The 19,345-nt window shown below is 36.6% G+C and overlaps 1 protein-coding gene across 4 annotated transcripts in view; it reads right to left on the bottom strand.

Moving 5' to 3' along the window:
- The window catches only part of LOC150096320 (protein FAM13A-like), a 486,855-nt gene that overhangs the window by 229,858 nt on the left and 237,652 nt on the right, over positions 1 to 19,345 (bottom strand). For all 4 annotated transcript variants that reach the window (XM_090408854.1, XM_090408851.1, XM_090408853.1 and 1 more), the window contains exon 10: positions 17,171 to 17,388. In XM_090408854.1, the coding sequence (XP_090264980.1) occupies positions 17,171 to 17,388 (218 nt within the window). The remainder of the gene's footprint in view (positions 1 to 17,170; positions 17,389 to 19,345) is intronic.

Here is a 19,345-nt window from a genome sequence, read left to right on the forward strand (position 1 = left end):
AATGTTAGCTCTCTGCTTTATGCAGATGATGCTATACTTCTAAATAAATCTGCTACAAGTCTGCAAGATTCCCTGACTAAATTGAATGACTGTTGTAATAGATATGGTATGAAGGTCAATAAATAAAAAGACAAAGACAATGAAAATAGGCAGAAGCATTGAAAATACCAACTGCATTGTGAATAGAGAACCTATAGAACAAGTGAAACATTTTAGCTACTTAGGCACAATTTTTAGTGAAGATGTTAAATTAAATATAGAGATAGACAACAGAATCAGCAAAGCTTGTATGGTAGGAAGTCAACTAAATAAATTTATATGGAATAAGAGAGAAATTAGTCAAAACACTAAATTAGCTGTATACAAGACAGTGTTCAAACCAATTTTGCATGAACAGATGTCATCAATGGCAATATCATATTAAAAACTAGGATATCAGGAAAGAACTTGACATTGTTAGCATCCAGAAATGTATTAGCAGAGCTAATCTCAGGTAGTATGGTCACTCAAACAGAATGGGAGAGGAAAGATTAGCAAAATAAGTGTTCTCTGTCCAAATGGCAGGAAAAATACCAAGAGGAAGACCAAGATATAGATGGATTGATATGGTAAAAATTGCCTTAGAAGATAGAAATATAAGATCTGATAATGTTGGAATCTTGACAGGTAACAAATTGATTTGGAGGAAAATTGTAGATAGGAAGTTAGTAATGAAGTAAATTTTTCTTGTAGTACTATCATATCCTGTACCTCCCTTTAGGGTACATATCAGGAATTTGATGATTATGATGATGATTAAATTCATACCACCATCAAACACAAAAACTAGGGGTCATTAGCATTCTCAAACACAGAGCCCTAACAATTTACTCCAATGAACAGGCTCTGAACTGAGAATATGAAATTATTAGCCAAACATATATAAAAAATGGCTACAATAAAAAATAAAAAAATAAATAAAAAACAGTTGACAAGATCCTCCACAAAAATGCAATTAAAAGCAAAAAAAGATTACAAGCATGCCATACCATACATTAGGGGCATATCAGAAAAAATGGATAGAACGTTTACATAAATGCAATATTGAGGCAATCTTAAAACCTCCTGCAAAATTAAGAAATTTACTCAACTCATCCAAAGATCCTCTGCCATACCTTGCCCACCCACAGGCTTAGAAAATTCACTGCACATACAGCCTACCTTACAGAGGAGGAAACAGGGCACACCATCCCAATAAGAAAAGATGAACATGAACACCAAATTGAATTCCTCCACTATAGTAAAACAGACCTGTCAGATCATGCACTTCAAACATCACAGAATTGACTGGAAAGGCTTGAAGTTCCTACACTGCACCAAAACCTGATTTGAAAGAAAGTTCCAAGCTTGCTTTTGAAATGCTGAAATCTGGTGGTTGAAATACGGTTGAAATCCATATCTGAACAAGAATGATGGATTAATAATTCTAAGAATTTGGAGGACCCATATTCAACCCATATAGCATCCAGACCTCAAACAGAAGAAAACCCTAATATGAGAGGACTTTACAAATTGTGTAATGTAGTTCTGCTATAATACCATTTTTTTATTATATGTATGAAAAGTTTATTTTGCAAATTAATTTTTAATTTTTTATACATTTTATTTACTAATATTTTTGAAAATTTATTTTTATATTTATTTTATTTATTTTTTTTTTATTTCCACCAGAGGTCAGGCAAGGGTAATGATTAACAAAGCATTTAGATTCATCTTACTTTTGTGTAGTGTCATGAAGATTGTGTCCTGTACATATGTATGTTTTCCTGATGATGACTGCAATATAGAGGATGAAACATCGAATGTTATTTTCTTAATTATAAGTAAAGCAATGATTCTAACACTGTGTGTGTATGTGTGTGTGTTGTCTTAATAAATTCTTCACTATGAATGCTGACCACATTGTAACCTTAAAAGAAAGAGCTATCATCCTCTAATGCTACTCTCCCTGATGCAATATCCCTTTACACATGCTTCTCATCGTTCTTATCCTCAATCACTCTTTTTTGCAGAAGGGCTTATATGCTGATTAAACATGATGACTAAATACTTAAGAAATTGAAATATAAATTAAATCAACGTTAATATATACTTTCCAATATTTCGGCAACGTCACGTTGCCATCTTCATGGGAACTTGAGATAAAGACACGTGCACACAAGTACTACATAACAGCAAATGAGAAACAAAGCGAGGAAGCTACCGTTTTCCTAAAATCCTGATGGTGCCCCCTGGTGGGCTATATTAGGTGTTCTTGGCCTTTGGGCTGAAGTTCTTCTGATATATGTTTCCCAAATTTGGGGCAGTCTCATGCATCCAAATTTGTTGAGGTTTGGCATGTTCCTAAGGGCTGAGGCTGATTCCATGAATAGTCTTTCATATTTGAACTTGCTGCGGTGTATTACTGTGGCTTTCTTCCACCTTATTCTGTGGCGAGTATCCAGAGCATAGTCTGCAAGCCCAGAGTGGCTGTACTGGTGAAATCGGATGTAGTCCTTGTGTTCTGAGATTCTGATATTTGCTGTCCTGCCTGTTTGGCCAAAGTAGGACAATTTACAGTTGCAAGGGATCTGGTATACACCAGGTAGGTCTAGGGGAAGTGGTTGGTCTTTAGTGGAGTGGATCAGGGATGCCAATTTTCTATATGGTCTGTAACAAGAGGTGAAGTCATGTCATATCAACCAGTTTGATAAATTAAAAAAGATCTCAAAGTCCAAACCAAAACTACAAACCAACACTGTAGTTAACCTTTCTTCAGTCATCTTGAATCCTGAAGCACTCAACGCTCTGTCATGTGGTCACAACTTTGCTATTGCTCCTAGAAAATTACCGGCCGAGGAATTAATGATACAGATTGAATGTGGGATTCGCCACTTCCAAACCACATCGCCAACGATATTAGATTGGATATAGCCTGTGTTCTCACAAAATCAAAACCACCAAAAACCAACATATCCATTAGTGAATACAAGTCTCTACAGGAATTGAAGAAAAACAAAGAAATAGTTATCACCAAAGCAGATAAGGGGAACACCACTGTGGTGCTCAATCATAATGACTACACAGGTAAGCTTAAGGCTTTACTATTAGATAGAACTACTTACCTTCCCATTGAATACAATCCCACCAACTCACAAATTAGAAAACTCCAAAACTCCATAGGTTCCTTAAGAAGGTCACTTCTTGGCCTGTGGAGATTACTAACAGACTAAAACCATATAACTCTAGACGTCCCTGTATATATGGGCTCACAAAAATACAGTAAGAAAATGTGCCATTACATCCCTTAGTGGATGGCATTGATTCCCCCACTTACAAACTAGCTAAATATTTAGCCAAAGCACTCTCACACTATACTGGCAACACACCATCACACATAAAAAAAAAAAAAAAAAACTCAGCCCACTTCAAAGCTAGTATAGAAAACCTTACACTCCAACATAATGACATAATGGTCAGTTTTGACTTCTCCTCCTTATTCACAAATGTCTCCCTCAAAGAAACCTTAGAGCTATTCCAAGCTAAATTTCCACCTGATATCTCAGCTCTATTTCAGTTCACAATGAACTCAGGCTATTTCGTTTGGCAGGAAAATTCTACAAACAGATAGAGGGGGACAGCCATGGGTTCACCACTTTCCCCACCCTTGGCCAATTTCTTTATGGAGACTTTTGAAGATTAAGCCTTAAACTCTGCCCCACAAAAACCAACCATACGGCTTCGCTACGTTGATGATGTGTTCGCTATTTGGCTACATGGTCCAGATACACTCCTCTCCTTCTTAACACACTTAAACAACCAACACCCTAGAATCAAGTTCACCCTGGAAAAAGAGAAAAACGATAGCCTCCCCTTCCTAGACATACTAGTCACCTGCCAACCTGATGGAACCTTGGTTTTCTCAGTTTATAGAAAACCCACCCATACAGGCAGATACATTCACCAACAATACCCCCCCCCCCCTCACAACAATATGGAGTTATTAAGATGCTATTCAACAGGACAAAACTAATCTGTTCAAATGACCAAGCCCTAACTACTGAACTAAATCACATCCTTAACACTTTCTCAGCCAATGGCTACCCCCCCCCCCCCCAAAAAAAATACTAAAACCAGTTATCCACAACCCACCTCCCCTCTTCACAAAAAAGATTACTCTAAACATCCAAGGCACCTCAGAAAAAATCAACAAAATCCTAAAAAAAATATGACTTGACCTCTTGTTACAGACCATATAGAAAATTGGCATCCCTGATCCGCTCAACTAAAGACCAACCACTTCCCCTAGACCTACCTGGTGTATACCATGTCCCTTGCAGCTGTAAATTGTTCTACTTTGGCCAAACAGGCAGGACAGCAAATATCAGAATCTCAGAACACAAGGACTACATCCGATTTCACCAGTACAGCCACTCTGGGCTTGCAGACTATGCTCTGGATACTCGCCACAGAATAAGGTGGAAGAAAGCCACAGTAATACACTGCAGCAAGTTCAAATATGAAAGACTATTCATGGAATCAGCCTCAGCCCTTAGGAACATACCAAACCTCAAAAAATTTGGATCCATGAGACTGCCCCAAATCTGGGAAACATATATCAGAAGAACTTCAGCCCAAAGGTCAAGAACACCTAATATAGCCCACCAGGGAGCACCATCAGGACTTTAGAAAAACGGTAGTTTCCTCGCTTTGTTTCTCATTTGCTATCATGTAGTACTTGTGTGCATGTGTCTTTATCTCAAGTTCCCATGAAGACGGCAACGTCACGTTGCCGAAATATTGGAAAGTATATATTAAAGTTGATTTAATTTATATTTCTAGTGTACGCTGTCAATTCCTTAAGTATTTAGTTATCAAACCTCAATCACTCTATCTCTCTCTCTGCTGGAATTCACTGGTTTCTAACATACTACTACCGCAGCCACTTAAATCAATCTTAATATCTAAGTTGCCACTTGCCATTTCCAACATTTTATCTAGGCATGCACTCCCCCATTCTCTTCCCTGCCACATTTCTAACTGCCAGGATGCAAACAAGCCACTAGCATCATTGAGGAAAAATCTTGCCATTTTCCTGTGAGATTGGATAACTCACCTTCATTTTTTTTCTTTCTGCTGCAGTTTTGTTGTTTTTGATTTTAAGAATAAAATTATGATTTAAATAATTGTTACAAGAGGTGAAAAGATGATTCAAATGTAATCTACCATGATATGACAGGAGTGAATGAAACAATAGGTAATTATACACATTCAATTCATAAGGTTGTGTAGTATGCAGTACAGCACTTGCTACAGTGAACCCCTAAGGACCAGAGAAATAGTTTGTCAAAGCACAAACTTTATGGCTGGGGAAATATTTATCCCCTCCCCTTCATTCTATTCCCATGAAACAAAGGAAATGGTGGGAAACAGGATAAACAAAATCATATGAAATGAAGGGGGGGGGGAAGACACAGAAAAGTGCTAGAAATGAAGGTAAAATACATCAGTAAACAGAACAAAGGAAATTGTGATGGGGAAAAGTATAGAGGAAATGGTGGGAAATCGTACACTAATGACTGAATACAAAGGATTGACAGGAAGAGCAAACAAAACAAAAATCTGAAAATGTACAAATGCAAATAATAATGGGAAACATAAGGAATAACTAAAAAAAAAGTATGAACTAATAGAAATGAAAATGCAGAATTAATATTTTAATTTTGAAATGTTAGGTTAGCTTAAATGAATGCCACTTATCTGATATCTTCACACAGTAAACATGTGCAGTCTATACTATTAAAATAAAAAAATAACCTGAAACTTCAGCAGTTAGATTATTAATAATGGGATCTTAATCATGCAGTCATAATATCCTGAATATCCTTTGAGGATACATATTAGGAAATTGATAGTCAGCTTATTGATCACCTCCAATTACAAGGGAGAGGACAGAAGTGATGAACATTAGTCTATGTTAATCAGCACTGTCAGATTAAGGGAGAGGGGAAAAGTGATTGGCACGGTGCAGTGAACAAGTCAGCTTCCTAGGAAAAGAGATTCAACAATGGACAGTTCACATGAATTGATGCTGTTTGCTTAAAACTATAAATTAAAGAAATGTGACAAAATATATACCATTTAATTAAAAGTTATAAAGTTATGTGGGTAACATTTATGGTTCACCTTGTGTTTGAAAGATTCTTTATCCTCAAGGTAAAAAACTATTCTGATTTTTAGAATTATGATTTTTTTAGCCAAAATTTTGATTGCAGTGATAGAGTCTGCACATATTTAGTTACTCATGAAGATTTTAAGCAAATGATATTAATTTAAGCTAACGTAAGATTTCAAAATATAAACATTAATTATGAATTTTCATAATTTCATACTCCAGTTCTTTATGTCTCCGATTGTATTTGTACTTTTTTCACTTTATTGTTTTGTATTCTTTATGTCTGGTTTCTGCCAATCCTTGTGTTCTGTCATCAGTTCATCATTTCCTTTCTTTATGCTATGCTTATTGGCACACAGATATTGTTCTGTTGCTAATGTACGATGTATGAAGAAAACTTCAACTTCTTCAACTAGAAGAACTGATACTTAAATACTTTAGATTTCAAAAATAAAATTTCAGATCTTCATTCGGACGTTTCAGATATCAGATCAGTTTAGATGTTTCTTTATTTACAAATGTTCCTTTATCTGAAAGAATTGAATTACTGAAACAGGAATTTCCTTCAGACATTGTAAAAATATTTGATTTTGTAATACATTCTGGTTATTTTTCCTTTACAAATAAGTTGTATCAACAAATTGAAGGAACAGCAATGGGCAATCCTCTTTCTCCTGCTATCGCCAACTTCTTTATGGAACATTTTGAATAACGTATCTTTGACAACATTTCTCCCAGACCTACTCATTGGTTCAGATATGTCGATGACATTTTTGCTATATGGAATGGCTCTTCTAATGAACCTCAACAGTTTCTCTCTAAGTTAAATGCACATCCAAGGATCCAGTTTACTCTAGAAGTAGATTCAAATAAGCAGTTAGCCTTTTTAGATCTTCTAATACTTCGCCAACCAGATGGCGAAGTATTAGAAGAGCCATTTCTACATTTCTCAGTCTATAGAAAGAAGACTCATACAGGCCATTATATATCCATGCTGAATCTCATCACCATCCCAGTCAAAAGGCAGGAACTATTAAAACACTGGTTCATCGGGCCCACTCCTTTTGTTCTTCAGACGATCTATTACAGAAAGAACTGCAATATATTATTTCTTCCTTTCTATCTAATGGATATAAGAATTCCTTCATCAAAAGAGCTTTGAGTAGTTTTAATATGTCTTCCTCTTCAAATACAGAAGAAATAATGTGCATTCCTATCCCTTATGTACAAGGCATTAGTGAACGTATAGCAAAAGTTTTAAAACCACTGAATATTTTTGTTGCCTTTTGACCATTCAGAAAAATCTCCACCTTTCTCACTTCTAAGGACAAGCTTCCACATCTTAATTATCCAGGTGTCTACCAGATTCCTTGCTCTTTTGGATTATCTTATTTCGGACAAACAGGAAGATCTGCCTCTATTCGGCTAGAAGAACACCAGTCTTATATTCAATACCTTGAACCTGAACAGTCTGGACTTGCAGAACATGCCATCATCACTAGACAGAGTTCATTGGAAAAAGACAAGCCTTCACAAAAGTCGGTTCCTCATGGAACGGCTTTATAAAGAAACGTGAAACTTTACTTCACTCTCCTAACTTAAAAACAGATCCGATGGTTTACGTCTATCCCCTTTATGGGAGATAGTACTTTATAAATCAGCTAATCTTTCCTAACTTTTTATTGTATTTTTTTTTTTTTTTAGTTAGTTAGGAAATTTATTGACCTTTTTAGTTATCTTACATTAGCTACTTAGGTGGCGCTTTTTGGAATTATCAGTTATTGTTTAATTTTAGCTTAAAATGTACTGAAGATCTCTTCATTGCAATCTATTTGAATCACTCATAATGATCATCCTTCCCTTGTTCACTAGCTGAACTTACTTATACATTTCTTTCTTCATACCTACCCTCCCACATTCCCTGGCCTATCTATTTAAATACAATTGCTTGCCTCTGTGTAATTCCATGATGGTGACGAGAACAATTTTACTTGTTCTCGTCACCATCATACCATCAATAACCTCCCAATATTCATTCTCATATTGTCCTCATCAAATCATTTGTTCTCACAACCACCAGTAGCTCTTTTTACTTATTTAATTCTTATATCCAAATCATAAATTATGCAATTCATTCTCCTTTCTGGAAAACAAACTCTGTGGATCCTCTCATTTACTGCATTTTTAAATAACGGAATCTCTATACTGACAGTCGACAGTCATTCATCATATCTTTTTTCCCCCCCTCTACTTTCCTTCATTCTATCCTTTTGCACTCTCTCATTCCTATCCACCAAACATCTAATCTCAGTGGGCACATTCCTAATTTCTCATCCTGTTCAGTTCTTTCTTCAAATTTTTTGTATTCTGACAATTGTAATCTATTTTGCTCAAACATGTCTCATTAGCTTTTTATGGCATAATTCATACTTTCTTTGGTTCTTGAAATCACACTGGTTCCATCATTAATAATCTTTCTCTGCTGCAATCACACTTGCTTTTGTTCTATATTCATACTTTTTCTCTGTTGCAATCATGCTCCCTCCTGTTCTATTATTTGCATTCATACTCTCTTTCTCTAATGAAATCATGCTTGCTTTTGTTCTGTCATTTGTACTCTTTCCCTACTGCAATCTTGCCTGTTTTTGTTTCATTATTTGTATTGTCTTTTGCACCAGAAAGTACATTTGTTTTTTTGTTCCATCAGTTTCTTTCATATTTACCGATACCTCATAGTTATAGAATATTGTACTTTCTACAAATCCCTAATTTCTCTCAAATGCAAGGCAGGTAATTATGAGAAACTTTAAGGATAGCTTGATGCAGTAAACAGGAAATAGTGATTAAATGTAGTGTTACTGGACTTAGCAAAAGGAAATCTTACTAGAGACTTCTTTTACTTAAGAAATCTGTAGGATTTATAGCACATTTAGTGGCATGGGTAATAATGGTTAAACAATTGTGGAACATTGCTCGAGAGAGAGACCAAACATAGAACTTTCAAAGCCACTTCAGACCTCTAATAAACAGAGTGGTAGTCTCTCACCAAATGAGATATCTTTTATCAATCTAAAGATGTTTCCTCGAATCTATTCAAACCCACAACCTGTTGACTGACAAGCAGTCACTATACACCCCATCAACCACAAACACATACACCAGCAAAGCAAAAAGGGGGAAAAAATACAATCATTGAAAGTCAGTCTTAATGAACACAAATGGTAGGAAAGTGAGAGATGCAGAAGAAATAGAATTATGGACAGTGCATTTTTGCAGCTATAAATCCTATGTATAAATATTTTATTCCAAATGCAATGAAACAAGGTGATTAAAAATAGAAGAGAATGACCTGGAGATATTAAAGATAGTTCAAGAGTTTCAGGTAAATGCAGTTGTGGGATTAGAAGAATTAACACTGAGCCCACATGATAAGAGAATGTGAGAGAATGCATTTAACACATGTAGGGTCCAAAAGGAAGAGAAGGAAAGGAAATAGTTCTACAGCACAAAGTTATTGTAGCAGTTAGAGAACATTATTGGTACTATTGTTACCCTTAGGTAACAATAATGTTCTAGAGAAGATGATTAGGATTTGTGCATAGAAATGGGTTGATGGGAATATGGCTATAATATTCTATACAGGATAGCACAGACTTGTTAAGGAGAGGTCCTTTCATTGCAATATGCTCACATTTTATTAAAAATGTGACAAATGACTTGGATGAGAGATATGGATATGTCATTACATTATTCTGCTTTGCAAAGGCCATCAGACAAAATATCACATAGATTGTTATATAAATTCGGATAAATGGAGATAAAATGCGACAGTTGTTTGGACAGGTGAGTGGTTGAATGACAGCTATCAGAAAACAGTACATTGAGGTAGAGTCGAAGAGCACAAAGGCAAGTGGCCTACCTCAGGACTTGTGTTTAGACATTTACTGTACAATTTGTATATTAATTATAGTGGGAGCACTCAAAAGTGATATCTAATTGCATGCTGAGGCAAGTTGGGAAAAGTCAAAGAATCTAATGTGATCTTTACAGGATGACTTAGCAATAATGATAAGTATCTATTGAATATTTCCAAGTGAGAAGTTAATCATTTTTGATTGAGAACACTGTAAGCTAAGTACTATGTTGATGAAAAATTGAAAATAGTTTGAGATTGGAGACAGGAATGATAGTGAAACAAGTAGATGAAGTTCGAGAACCATAATACTAAAGCACATCATTATAATGGCTGAAACATTAAAGTGACCATTAATACCTATATGAATATAATTTATTTCAGCTATACTTATATAAAGTGAAGGGACAAGGGAGTCAACTCTACCTCTTCATAAGACCTTGGGTAAAAAAACATCTGGAGATGTTTTTTTTTTACTCAACTATGGTCATCCAGCTTTCTCAGGGATGAGGAGATAATATCATGTTTGTGAAATGATGAGTTTGAGGAGAGACTGAGGGAATGTCAGCTTCAATATATGGAAATTAGACAAAGGAGAGTGGATTTTAACAATCATACATGTCATTATTAGAGTTTTATAACAGATTCAGGAACATTTTTCAATACAATGATAAAAGAACAAGGGAATCATCTCCGAAAGGCTTGATTGGCCAAGTGGTTAGCATATCCGCTCTGCAGCCAAAAGGCTGCGGTTTCGAATCCCACCGCAGGCATGGATGTTTGCAACTGTCTATGAGGTAGATGGCATTATTGTAGATAATGATGGTTTGTTGGTTGGTGGATTGAGTGGTGGAGACAGAGAGTTAAGAGTAAGTACCCTCCCATGATGAGTCTTTGAACTCCTTGGAGGTGTCACGTAATTATTTTTTTTATTTTTTTTTGTCTCAGATAAATTACATACATAGATATAGTAATAATTATAATATATATATAATACATTACAATTGTGAAGAACAGATACTTGCAAGTTAATATTTTTAAATAATTTTTTTTTTTTTTTCTGTATAATGTATTATATTCTTTCTTTGGGAGGCATTTCTGATTTCTTCCTCGAAGCATAGCAAAGCTTATCTGAGGAAGATAATAGATGGTGGTGGTTTCATGGTTATGTTTCTATGCTGGTTGCAAGCCAGGTGTTGATTTTACTGTTTGTTGGTAGGTGCTTGGAAGACTTCAACTGTTATTACAGTTTAACTTTCTTTTTTTTTTTCCCCCGCAAAGAGGAGTGGATTTGGACATGGTGTGTTTGTTTCTTTGTGTTCTTGTAGTAATGGTTTTTGAGATGGGGGGGTTGTCATAGGTTTGTGAGTGTGTGTGTGTGTGTGCATGTATGCGCATGTGTGTGTGTGGAGGAGAGAGAGAAACAGGAATTGCTCTAATTTTCATTCTCGCTATAATATTTGTTTCTCGTAGATAGGCTTATACGTTGGTTATACATTTCTAAATAACTTAGGGAATTAAAACAACGTAGATCCGAATATAAATTAAATAATACTTTAATAGATATTTCAGATATTTCGGCAATGTCTCATTGCCATTTTCTAAAGGAACTTAACAAAAGGCAGGAGCACAAACAAGCTCTAACATTATAGTAACTGGAAATGAAGATATGAAGCTATCTTTCTCCTAGAAGTCCTGATGGTGCCCTCTGGCGGGCTAAGTAGGCATTCTTGGCCGTTGGGCTGAAGGTCTGCTGATGTATGCCTCCCAAATTTGGGGCAGTCGCATACAACCAAATTTGTTGAGGTTTGGAGAGTTTCTTAGGGCAGAGGCTGATTCCATAAATAATCTTTCGAATTTATATTTGCTCCGGTGTATTATTTTTGCTTTCTTCCACCGTATTCTGTGGCGAGTATCCAGAGCATGGTCTGCAAGACCAGAATGGCTATATTTGTAAAACCGGATGTAGTCCTTGTGTTCAGAAATTCTGATATTCGCTGTCCTGCCTGTTTGGCCAAAGTACGACAGTTTACAACTGCAAGGGACCTGGTATACACCAGGTAGGTCTAGGGGAAGTGGTTGGTCTTTGGTAGAGCGGATAAGGGATGCCAATTTTCTGTAAGGCCTGTAACAGGAGGTGAGGTCATGTTTTTTTAGAATTTTGGTAATTTTTTCTGAGGTGCCTCGGATGTAGGGGATGATGATGGATTTAGAGTAATTTTTTTTTTTGTGGAGGGGGGAGGAGGGGGGGCTGTGGTTTGTAGGTTTTAATATTTTTTTGGGGGGGGGGGGTAGCCATTGGCTGAGAAAGTGTTTAGGATGTGATTTAGTTCAGTGTTAAGGGCTATGTCGTTAGAACAGATTAGTTTAGCCCTGTTGTATAGTGTTTTTACCACTCCATATTGTTGTGAGGGGTGGGGGGTGAGATTGTTGGTGGATGTATCTGCCTGTATGGGTGGGTTTTCTGTAAACTGAGAAAACCAAAGTTCCATCAGGCTGGCGGGTGACTAGTGTGTCTAGGAAGGGGAGGCAGTTGTTTTCCTCTTTTTCCAGGGTGAACTTGATTCTGGCGTGTTGGTTGTTTAAGTGTGTGAGGAAGGAGAGGAGTGTTTCAGAGCCATGTGGCCAAATAGCGAACACATCATCAACGTAGCGAAGCCATATGGTTGGTTTTTGTGGGGCAGAGGCTAAGGCTTTTTCCTCAAAGGTCTCCATAAAGAAATTGGCTAAGGGTGGGGAGAGTGGTGAGCCCATGGCTGTCCCCTCTATTTGTTTGTAGAATTTTCCCTGCCAAACGAAATAGCCTGAGTTCATTGTGAACTGGAATAGGGCTGAGATATCGGGAGAAAATTTAGCTTGGATTAGCTCTAAAGTTTCCTTGAGTGGGACATTGGTGAATAAGGAGGAGACGTCGAAGCTGACCATTATGTCATTATGTTGGAGTGTAAGGTTTTCTATGCTGGCTTTGGCTAAATATTTAGCCAAAGAGCTCACACACTATACTGGCAACACACCATCACACATAAAAAACTCAGCCCACTTCAAAGCCAGCATAGAAAACCTTTCACTCCAACATAATGACATAATGGTCAGCTTCGACGTCTCCTCCTTATTCACCAATGTCCCACTCAAGGAAACTTTAGAGCTAATCCAAGCTAAATTTTCTCCCGATATCTCAGCCCTATTTCAGTTCACAATGAACTCAGGCTATTTCGTTTGGCAGGGAAAATTCTACAAACAAATAGAGGGGACAGCCATGGGCTCACCACTCTCCCCACCCTTAGCCAATTTCTTTATGGAGACCTTTGAGGAAAAAGCCTTAGCCTCTGCCCCACAAAAACCAACCATATGGCTTCGCTACGTTGATGATGTGTTCGCTATTTGGCCACATGGCTCTGAAACACTCCTCTCCTTCCTCACACACTTAAACAACCAACACGCCAGAATCAAGTTCACCCTGGAAAAAGAGGAAAACAACTGCCTCCCCTTCCTAGACACACTAGTCACCCGCCAGCCTGATGGAACTTTGGTTTTCTCAGTTTACAGAAAACCCACCCATACAGGCAGATACATCCACCAACAATCTCACCCCCCACCCCTCACAACAATATGGAGTGGTAAAAACACTATACAACAGGGCTAAACTAATCTGTTCTAACGACATAGCCCTTAACACTGAACTAAATCACATCCTAAACACTTTCTCAGCCAATGGCTACCCCCCCCAAAAAAAATATTAAAACCTACAAACCACAGCCCCCCTCCTCCCCCCCTCCACAAAAAAGATTACTCTAAATCCATCATCATCCCCTACATCCGAGGCACCTCAGAAAAAATTACCAAAATTCTAAAAAAACATGACCTCACCTCCTGTTACAGGCCTTACAGAAAATTGGCATCCCTTATCCGCTCTACCAAAGACCAACCATTTCCCCTAGACCTACCTGGTGTATACCAGGTCCCTTGCAGTTGTAAACTGTCGTACTTTGGCCAAACAGGCAGGACAGCGAATATCAGAATTTCTGAACACAAGGACTACATCCGGTTTTACAAATATAGCCATTCTGGTCTTGCAGACCATGCTCTGGATACTCGCCACAGAATACTGTGGAAGAAAGCAAAAATAATACACCGGAGCAAATATAAATTCGAAAGATTATTTATGGAATCAGCCTCTGCCCTAAGAAACTCTCCAAACCTCAACAAATTTGGTTGTATGCGACTGCCCCAAATTTGGGAGGCATACATCAGCAGACCTTCAGCCCAACGGCCAAGAATGCCTACTTAGCCTGCCAGAGGGCACCATCAGGACTTCTAGGAGAAAGATAGCTTCATATCTTCATTTCCAGTTACTATATTGTTAGAGCTTGTTTGTGCTCCTGCCTTTTGTTAAGTTCCTTTAGAAAATGGCAATGAGACATTGCCGAAATATCAGAAATATCTATTAAAGTATTATTTAATTTATATTCGGATCTACGTTGTTTTAATTCCCTAAGTTATTTAGAAACGCTATAATATTTATATAGCGCCTGTTTCAGCTCTCTTAATGTTCCTAGGTTTCTGTTGTCGAACGGCAATTTGTTTATCATGTCAGGTACGTAGAAGTTTCGGGTGGCTTTGCCGTAGTGATTGTTGTACTTATATGTTATGTAGTTTGTTGACTGTGGTCTTGTTATTTGATATGTTGTTCTGGTTACTCTATAGGTTGGGCTGTAGTAATGTTTTAACATGACAGTGTAGTGACATAAGTGTTTCACTTTAAATATTTTGTTTTGTCCATGCTTCCTGCATAAGTGTGGGTTGTTCCCAGAATGTCAGTTTTACCATTTTATCTTGCAACCATTGTAACCTGTTAAGTCTGTAGTCTGCGCAGAATGCATATGACGTGATTGCATATCTTGAAATGTTTTTGCATAATGCTTTATAGATTAGTATTTTTATGTGGGTTGGGGCAATGTCTTTTAATCTGTATAGTTTGCTTGCTATTATCCTAAACTAGATATGTAGGTAGTTTGTATGGCTATTCCAACTTTGATCAGCATCGAAGTGAAGTCCGAGATAGCATGTTGTTTTCGCCTGTGTGATAGTTATGGTTTTAGGTTCTGCGCTTTGTGTATAGGAGGATGAATGTCGGATAGTGAGATATTTAGTTTCTATGGGCAGGGTTTGGGGGTTTTTGAATATCATTAGCTTTGTTTTTCCAGGGTTTATATATATGCTGTTTTTGGTTAACCAGTTACTGATTTGATTGATGTCATGTTGCATATTTGTGTAAGCGATATTTGCGTTGTTGTGAATGGATACTATGGTCGTGTCGTCTGCGTAATGGAAGATTTTACTTTTTAGTGGAAGACGTACTCCACAGGTTACATGTACCTCTTTGCTGTACGCTGATCCTATACATGTGGTGTGCTTTCTGCTTTTCATGTATGCTTTAAACCACTGGAGTAGATGACCTCCAATTCCGATATGCATTAGTTTCATTAACAAGGTTTTGTGTGTTAGTGTGTCAAATGCTTTTGTTAGGTCAATGAATACCACTAATGTTATTCTGTTTTTATCCAATGCGTCATTTATTAGGTTCTGTGAAATCTTCCAGGAGTGTTGCTGTTTCTTTATTTTTTTGAAAGCCATATTGCGTTTTGGGTATGATTTGAAATTTTTCAACGTATATGGAGAGTTTGTGATGCACGATGCGCTCCATGATTTGGTTGATTACAGACAATGTGGCGATGGGACTATAATTATTTGTTTCTTTTTCTATGTTTGTGTATGGGTGTGATTAACGCAGTCTTTATTTTCATTCATGTGTTTCAGGTATGTGTCCAATTTGGAAGATTTTATCTAACAGTTTTTGTATAACTGGAAGTAGGTTGGTTGAGTGTTTCTTGATGTGTTTGGTCTGATTCCGCCCATCCCCGGTCCTCTGTTAGGGTTAATTTGTTGAATTGCCAGTGACAGTTCTTTTGTTACTGTGGGGAACCACATCGATTGGGTTGCTCGTGGACCTAGTGGAGAATGTTTGTTTGTGTGAGGAAAGGTCGTTTCTTGTAGTTTGTGGACAGAGTTCATGAAGTGCTGATTAAAGTTGTTTGCCAACTGTTTGAGGGATTTGGGGTCACAGGCAAAACTGTGTTTTATTGTTTCTGAGGCAGTGGTTCTGTGTATAATTGTCCAGCATTTCGTTAATCAGGTGCCAGGTTTCCTTTATGTCATTCTGAGCTGTTGTTAATTTGTTATTGTAATAGTTTCTTTTTGCCGTTCTAATCTGTGTTGTTAGGAGATTCCGTTTTCTTTTGTATTCAGCTTTTAAAGCGATATTGTTTGGCAACTACTTAAGTTCTTTCCATAGGGCATCTTTTCTTTGTATGTCTGTTAATATGTTGTCTGTTATCCATGGATTTTATTTTGTTTGGGGGCATATTTTTATTTTTGTTAATGCTTTATTATATATTTTGTTAAATGCAAGTTTAAGATTATTATATACAGCTTCAGAAGAGTCTAAAGATGCTATCTCCATCCAGTCTGTTTTTCTGATTTCATCGTTTACTATTGTTTCGTTTAGAATGCTATAATACTGTTTTGTAGTAATAATAATAAAGTGCAAAGTATATATTTTTTTTCTCATGGTGAGTGATGAATAAATAGAATGGGTTGCCAGCCTCTTCAGTGAATGAGTTCAAGGAAAAGCAGAATAGCATGCACTGTAGAGAGTGATAAGTGCATGGAGATCAATAATAAGATTAATAAAAATACTAAAGAAAATGCTTTATGAACTAGTGTTAAGCATGGAAAGTGATACATAGTAGTGAATCAATGTATTAGTGACTGCTGGTAAAAATAACCAAGGGAAGACTATGAAAAGTTATCGAAAAATTACAGAGTAGTGTTAAAAAATAAGTGTTAGCTAATGTAAAACCATAAAACTTGATTGCAAACAGCTGCAATATAAGGTATAAACTGAATAAAAAAAAAAACGTTGTAAATCATTAGATAAAAGGGTAACAGATAGCATGCTATATATGAAGAAAGTCCAAATTAATTCAATATTTTCAGTTGCTTACTTCATATAAATGAAGATCATCAAGTACTTCAGCACTTTCTTTACTAAGAATCATTTCATCATGATTATTGAAATGGCAAATTTGATTTTCCCAAGGTAAGGACGGATCACCTTCAGTACCAATTATGAGTGTTTCTTGGGAATCTGAATGAAATACTTGTGACACTTCTTTTTCTTTCCGACACAATTTTCTGTCTTTTCTTTTTCTTTTAGCTGTTACTAAATTAAATTTGCAATTTAAATTAAACAAAACAGAGGTGTTTGATCACACAAATTATTTACTGACATGTACAATAAGAAAATAATAAAATTTTAGACGTATTGAAATTATCCAGGTACTAAAAACAAAGATTATTACATTTCAGTCATTTGAAATTTCAACAATATCATTAAACAATATAGGTAAATATCATCTTTAATCGTTATAAAAAACTGAGGTCTCATCAGTGGGAGCCAGACTCAGAACAAAAATGTAATCTAGACCATAAGGGAGTCAAGGACTCATCAATGGAGGCTGAAGCTCATCCACACCAGTTTTCACATCTTTTCTTAAACTCATTCACACTGATGTAAATTACCTGGATGGTTGCACTAAACACTTCAGACAAGTTGTTCCACTCACTCACTCACAAAACTCTAGCTCTCACCCTTTCTTAAACACACAAACTTAATTTCCATGGATGTCCCCTTGTGTTCTACTTGCCTTCCATATAACAAGAAATTTCGTAAGTGAACCTAGGTTTGAACCTTCGGAAAGATTGCTACCTTTCGGAACGTTATAGACCTCTATCATCCCTTTTTCTCCTTTTCTGTTTACCTATGTCTGCATTCAACATTACTCTCAATCTGTCCTCATAATGTACATTCATAATCCTGATATCATCTTTGTCCTTCTTCTTGGCATCCTTTCCACAGCTTCTTTATCACCTCTGAATCCAGGAAACCAAATCTACATACAGTAGTCCAGGTGCAGTTGCATCAAGGCATTGTAAAGAGGCAAAATGACTTCCTTACTTAATCCTTAATACTTTAACCTTACTTGTCAATCTGTGTTTCAACTTCACAATTATCCTCTGAGTTGTATTTGCAATTTTTGAAATGCTACAAAAATTGTACGAGTCGAAGTCACAAGGACTCTATCCATAGACTCAATTTCTAGTAATATAATCCCACCAACATAATATGCCATTGGAAATCTCATCACACCAAAGTACATAATATTATACTTACTAACACTGAACAGACAGTCATTATCATTTACCCACTGTTCTAGTTTATTCAAATCATACTGTAACTGCTGCATAATAGTAGTATCCCTGATCACCATGCCTATCTTTGCTTACATTATCAGCAAGCAAATGAATATCTCTTGTTATGTCCTTCCCAATATCATTAATGTACATATTGAAAAACAATGGTTCTATATTTAAGTTGACCAAACTTAAATCTGGTGGATTCACACCTACCATATACCACTTCTGATACCTATCCACTGCCCACTTATCCAAGTCAATAGTTTATATTCCAATCCCATATTCTCCATTTTATGCAACAACCTTTGATGCAGCATCTTATCAAATGCCTTAGCAAAACTAACAGTATTATAGTGTATCCATTCCCTTTATCAAATTCAAAGATAACATTATTATAAAATGTAAGCAAATTGCTATGTGCACCTTTTAGTAAACTCATGTTGTCCATTACAAAGTATAGTTTGTCTATCAATCCATTCCTGTATGCAAGTTCTTACCAATTTCTCTAAAATCAGAGGATCAGATGATATAATTATAAATGAGGTGTCAAATCACACTCCGGTTGGTGAGAGTGACCATGAAGTGACTACCTGGGTGGTTGCCAGTAGCAATGTGATGACCTCTATGAGAAAAGAGTATATGTGGAACTACAAGGCTGGTGATTATGAGGAGCTCAGGAGACAGCTTGCAGGTGTAGCATGGAATGAGGAGTTAGCTGGAAAAGAGATCAATGCAGCTTGGGGGATTTTCAAAAACTATCTAGTAGATGCAATGTCTAAATGTATTCCAAGGGTCAGAAGGTTAAATAAGGTGTGAAATGGATGAATGAAGAGATTAAGCATGCGATACAGAGAAAAATAAGCATTATGGAGGCAGCACAAGAGAAGTGGTAATAGCCAATTCATTGAGGATTACAAAGATCA

The sequence above is a fragment of the Typopeltis vanoorti genome, chromosome 19 (genome assembly GCF_054136105.1).
Source record: "Typopeltis vanoorti isolate ZY-2024b chromosome 19, IOZ_Tvanoo_1.0, whole genome shotgun sequence".
In the NCBI taxonomy this organism is placed as follows: domain Eukaryota; kingdom Metazoa; phylum Arthropoda; class Arachnida; order Uropygi; family Thelyphonidae; genus Typopeltis; species Typopeltis vanoorti.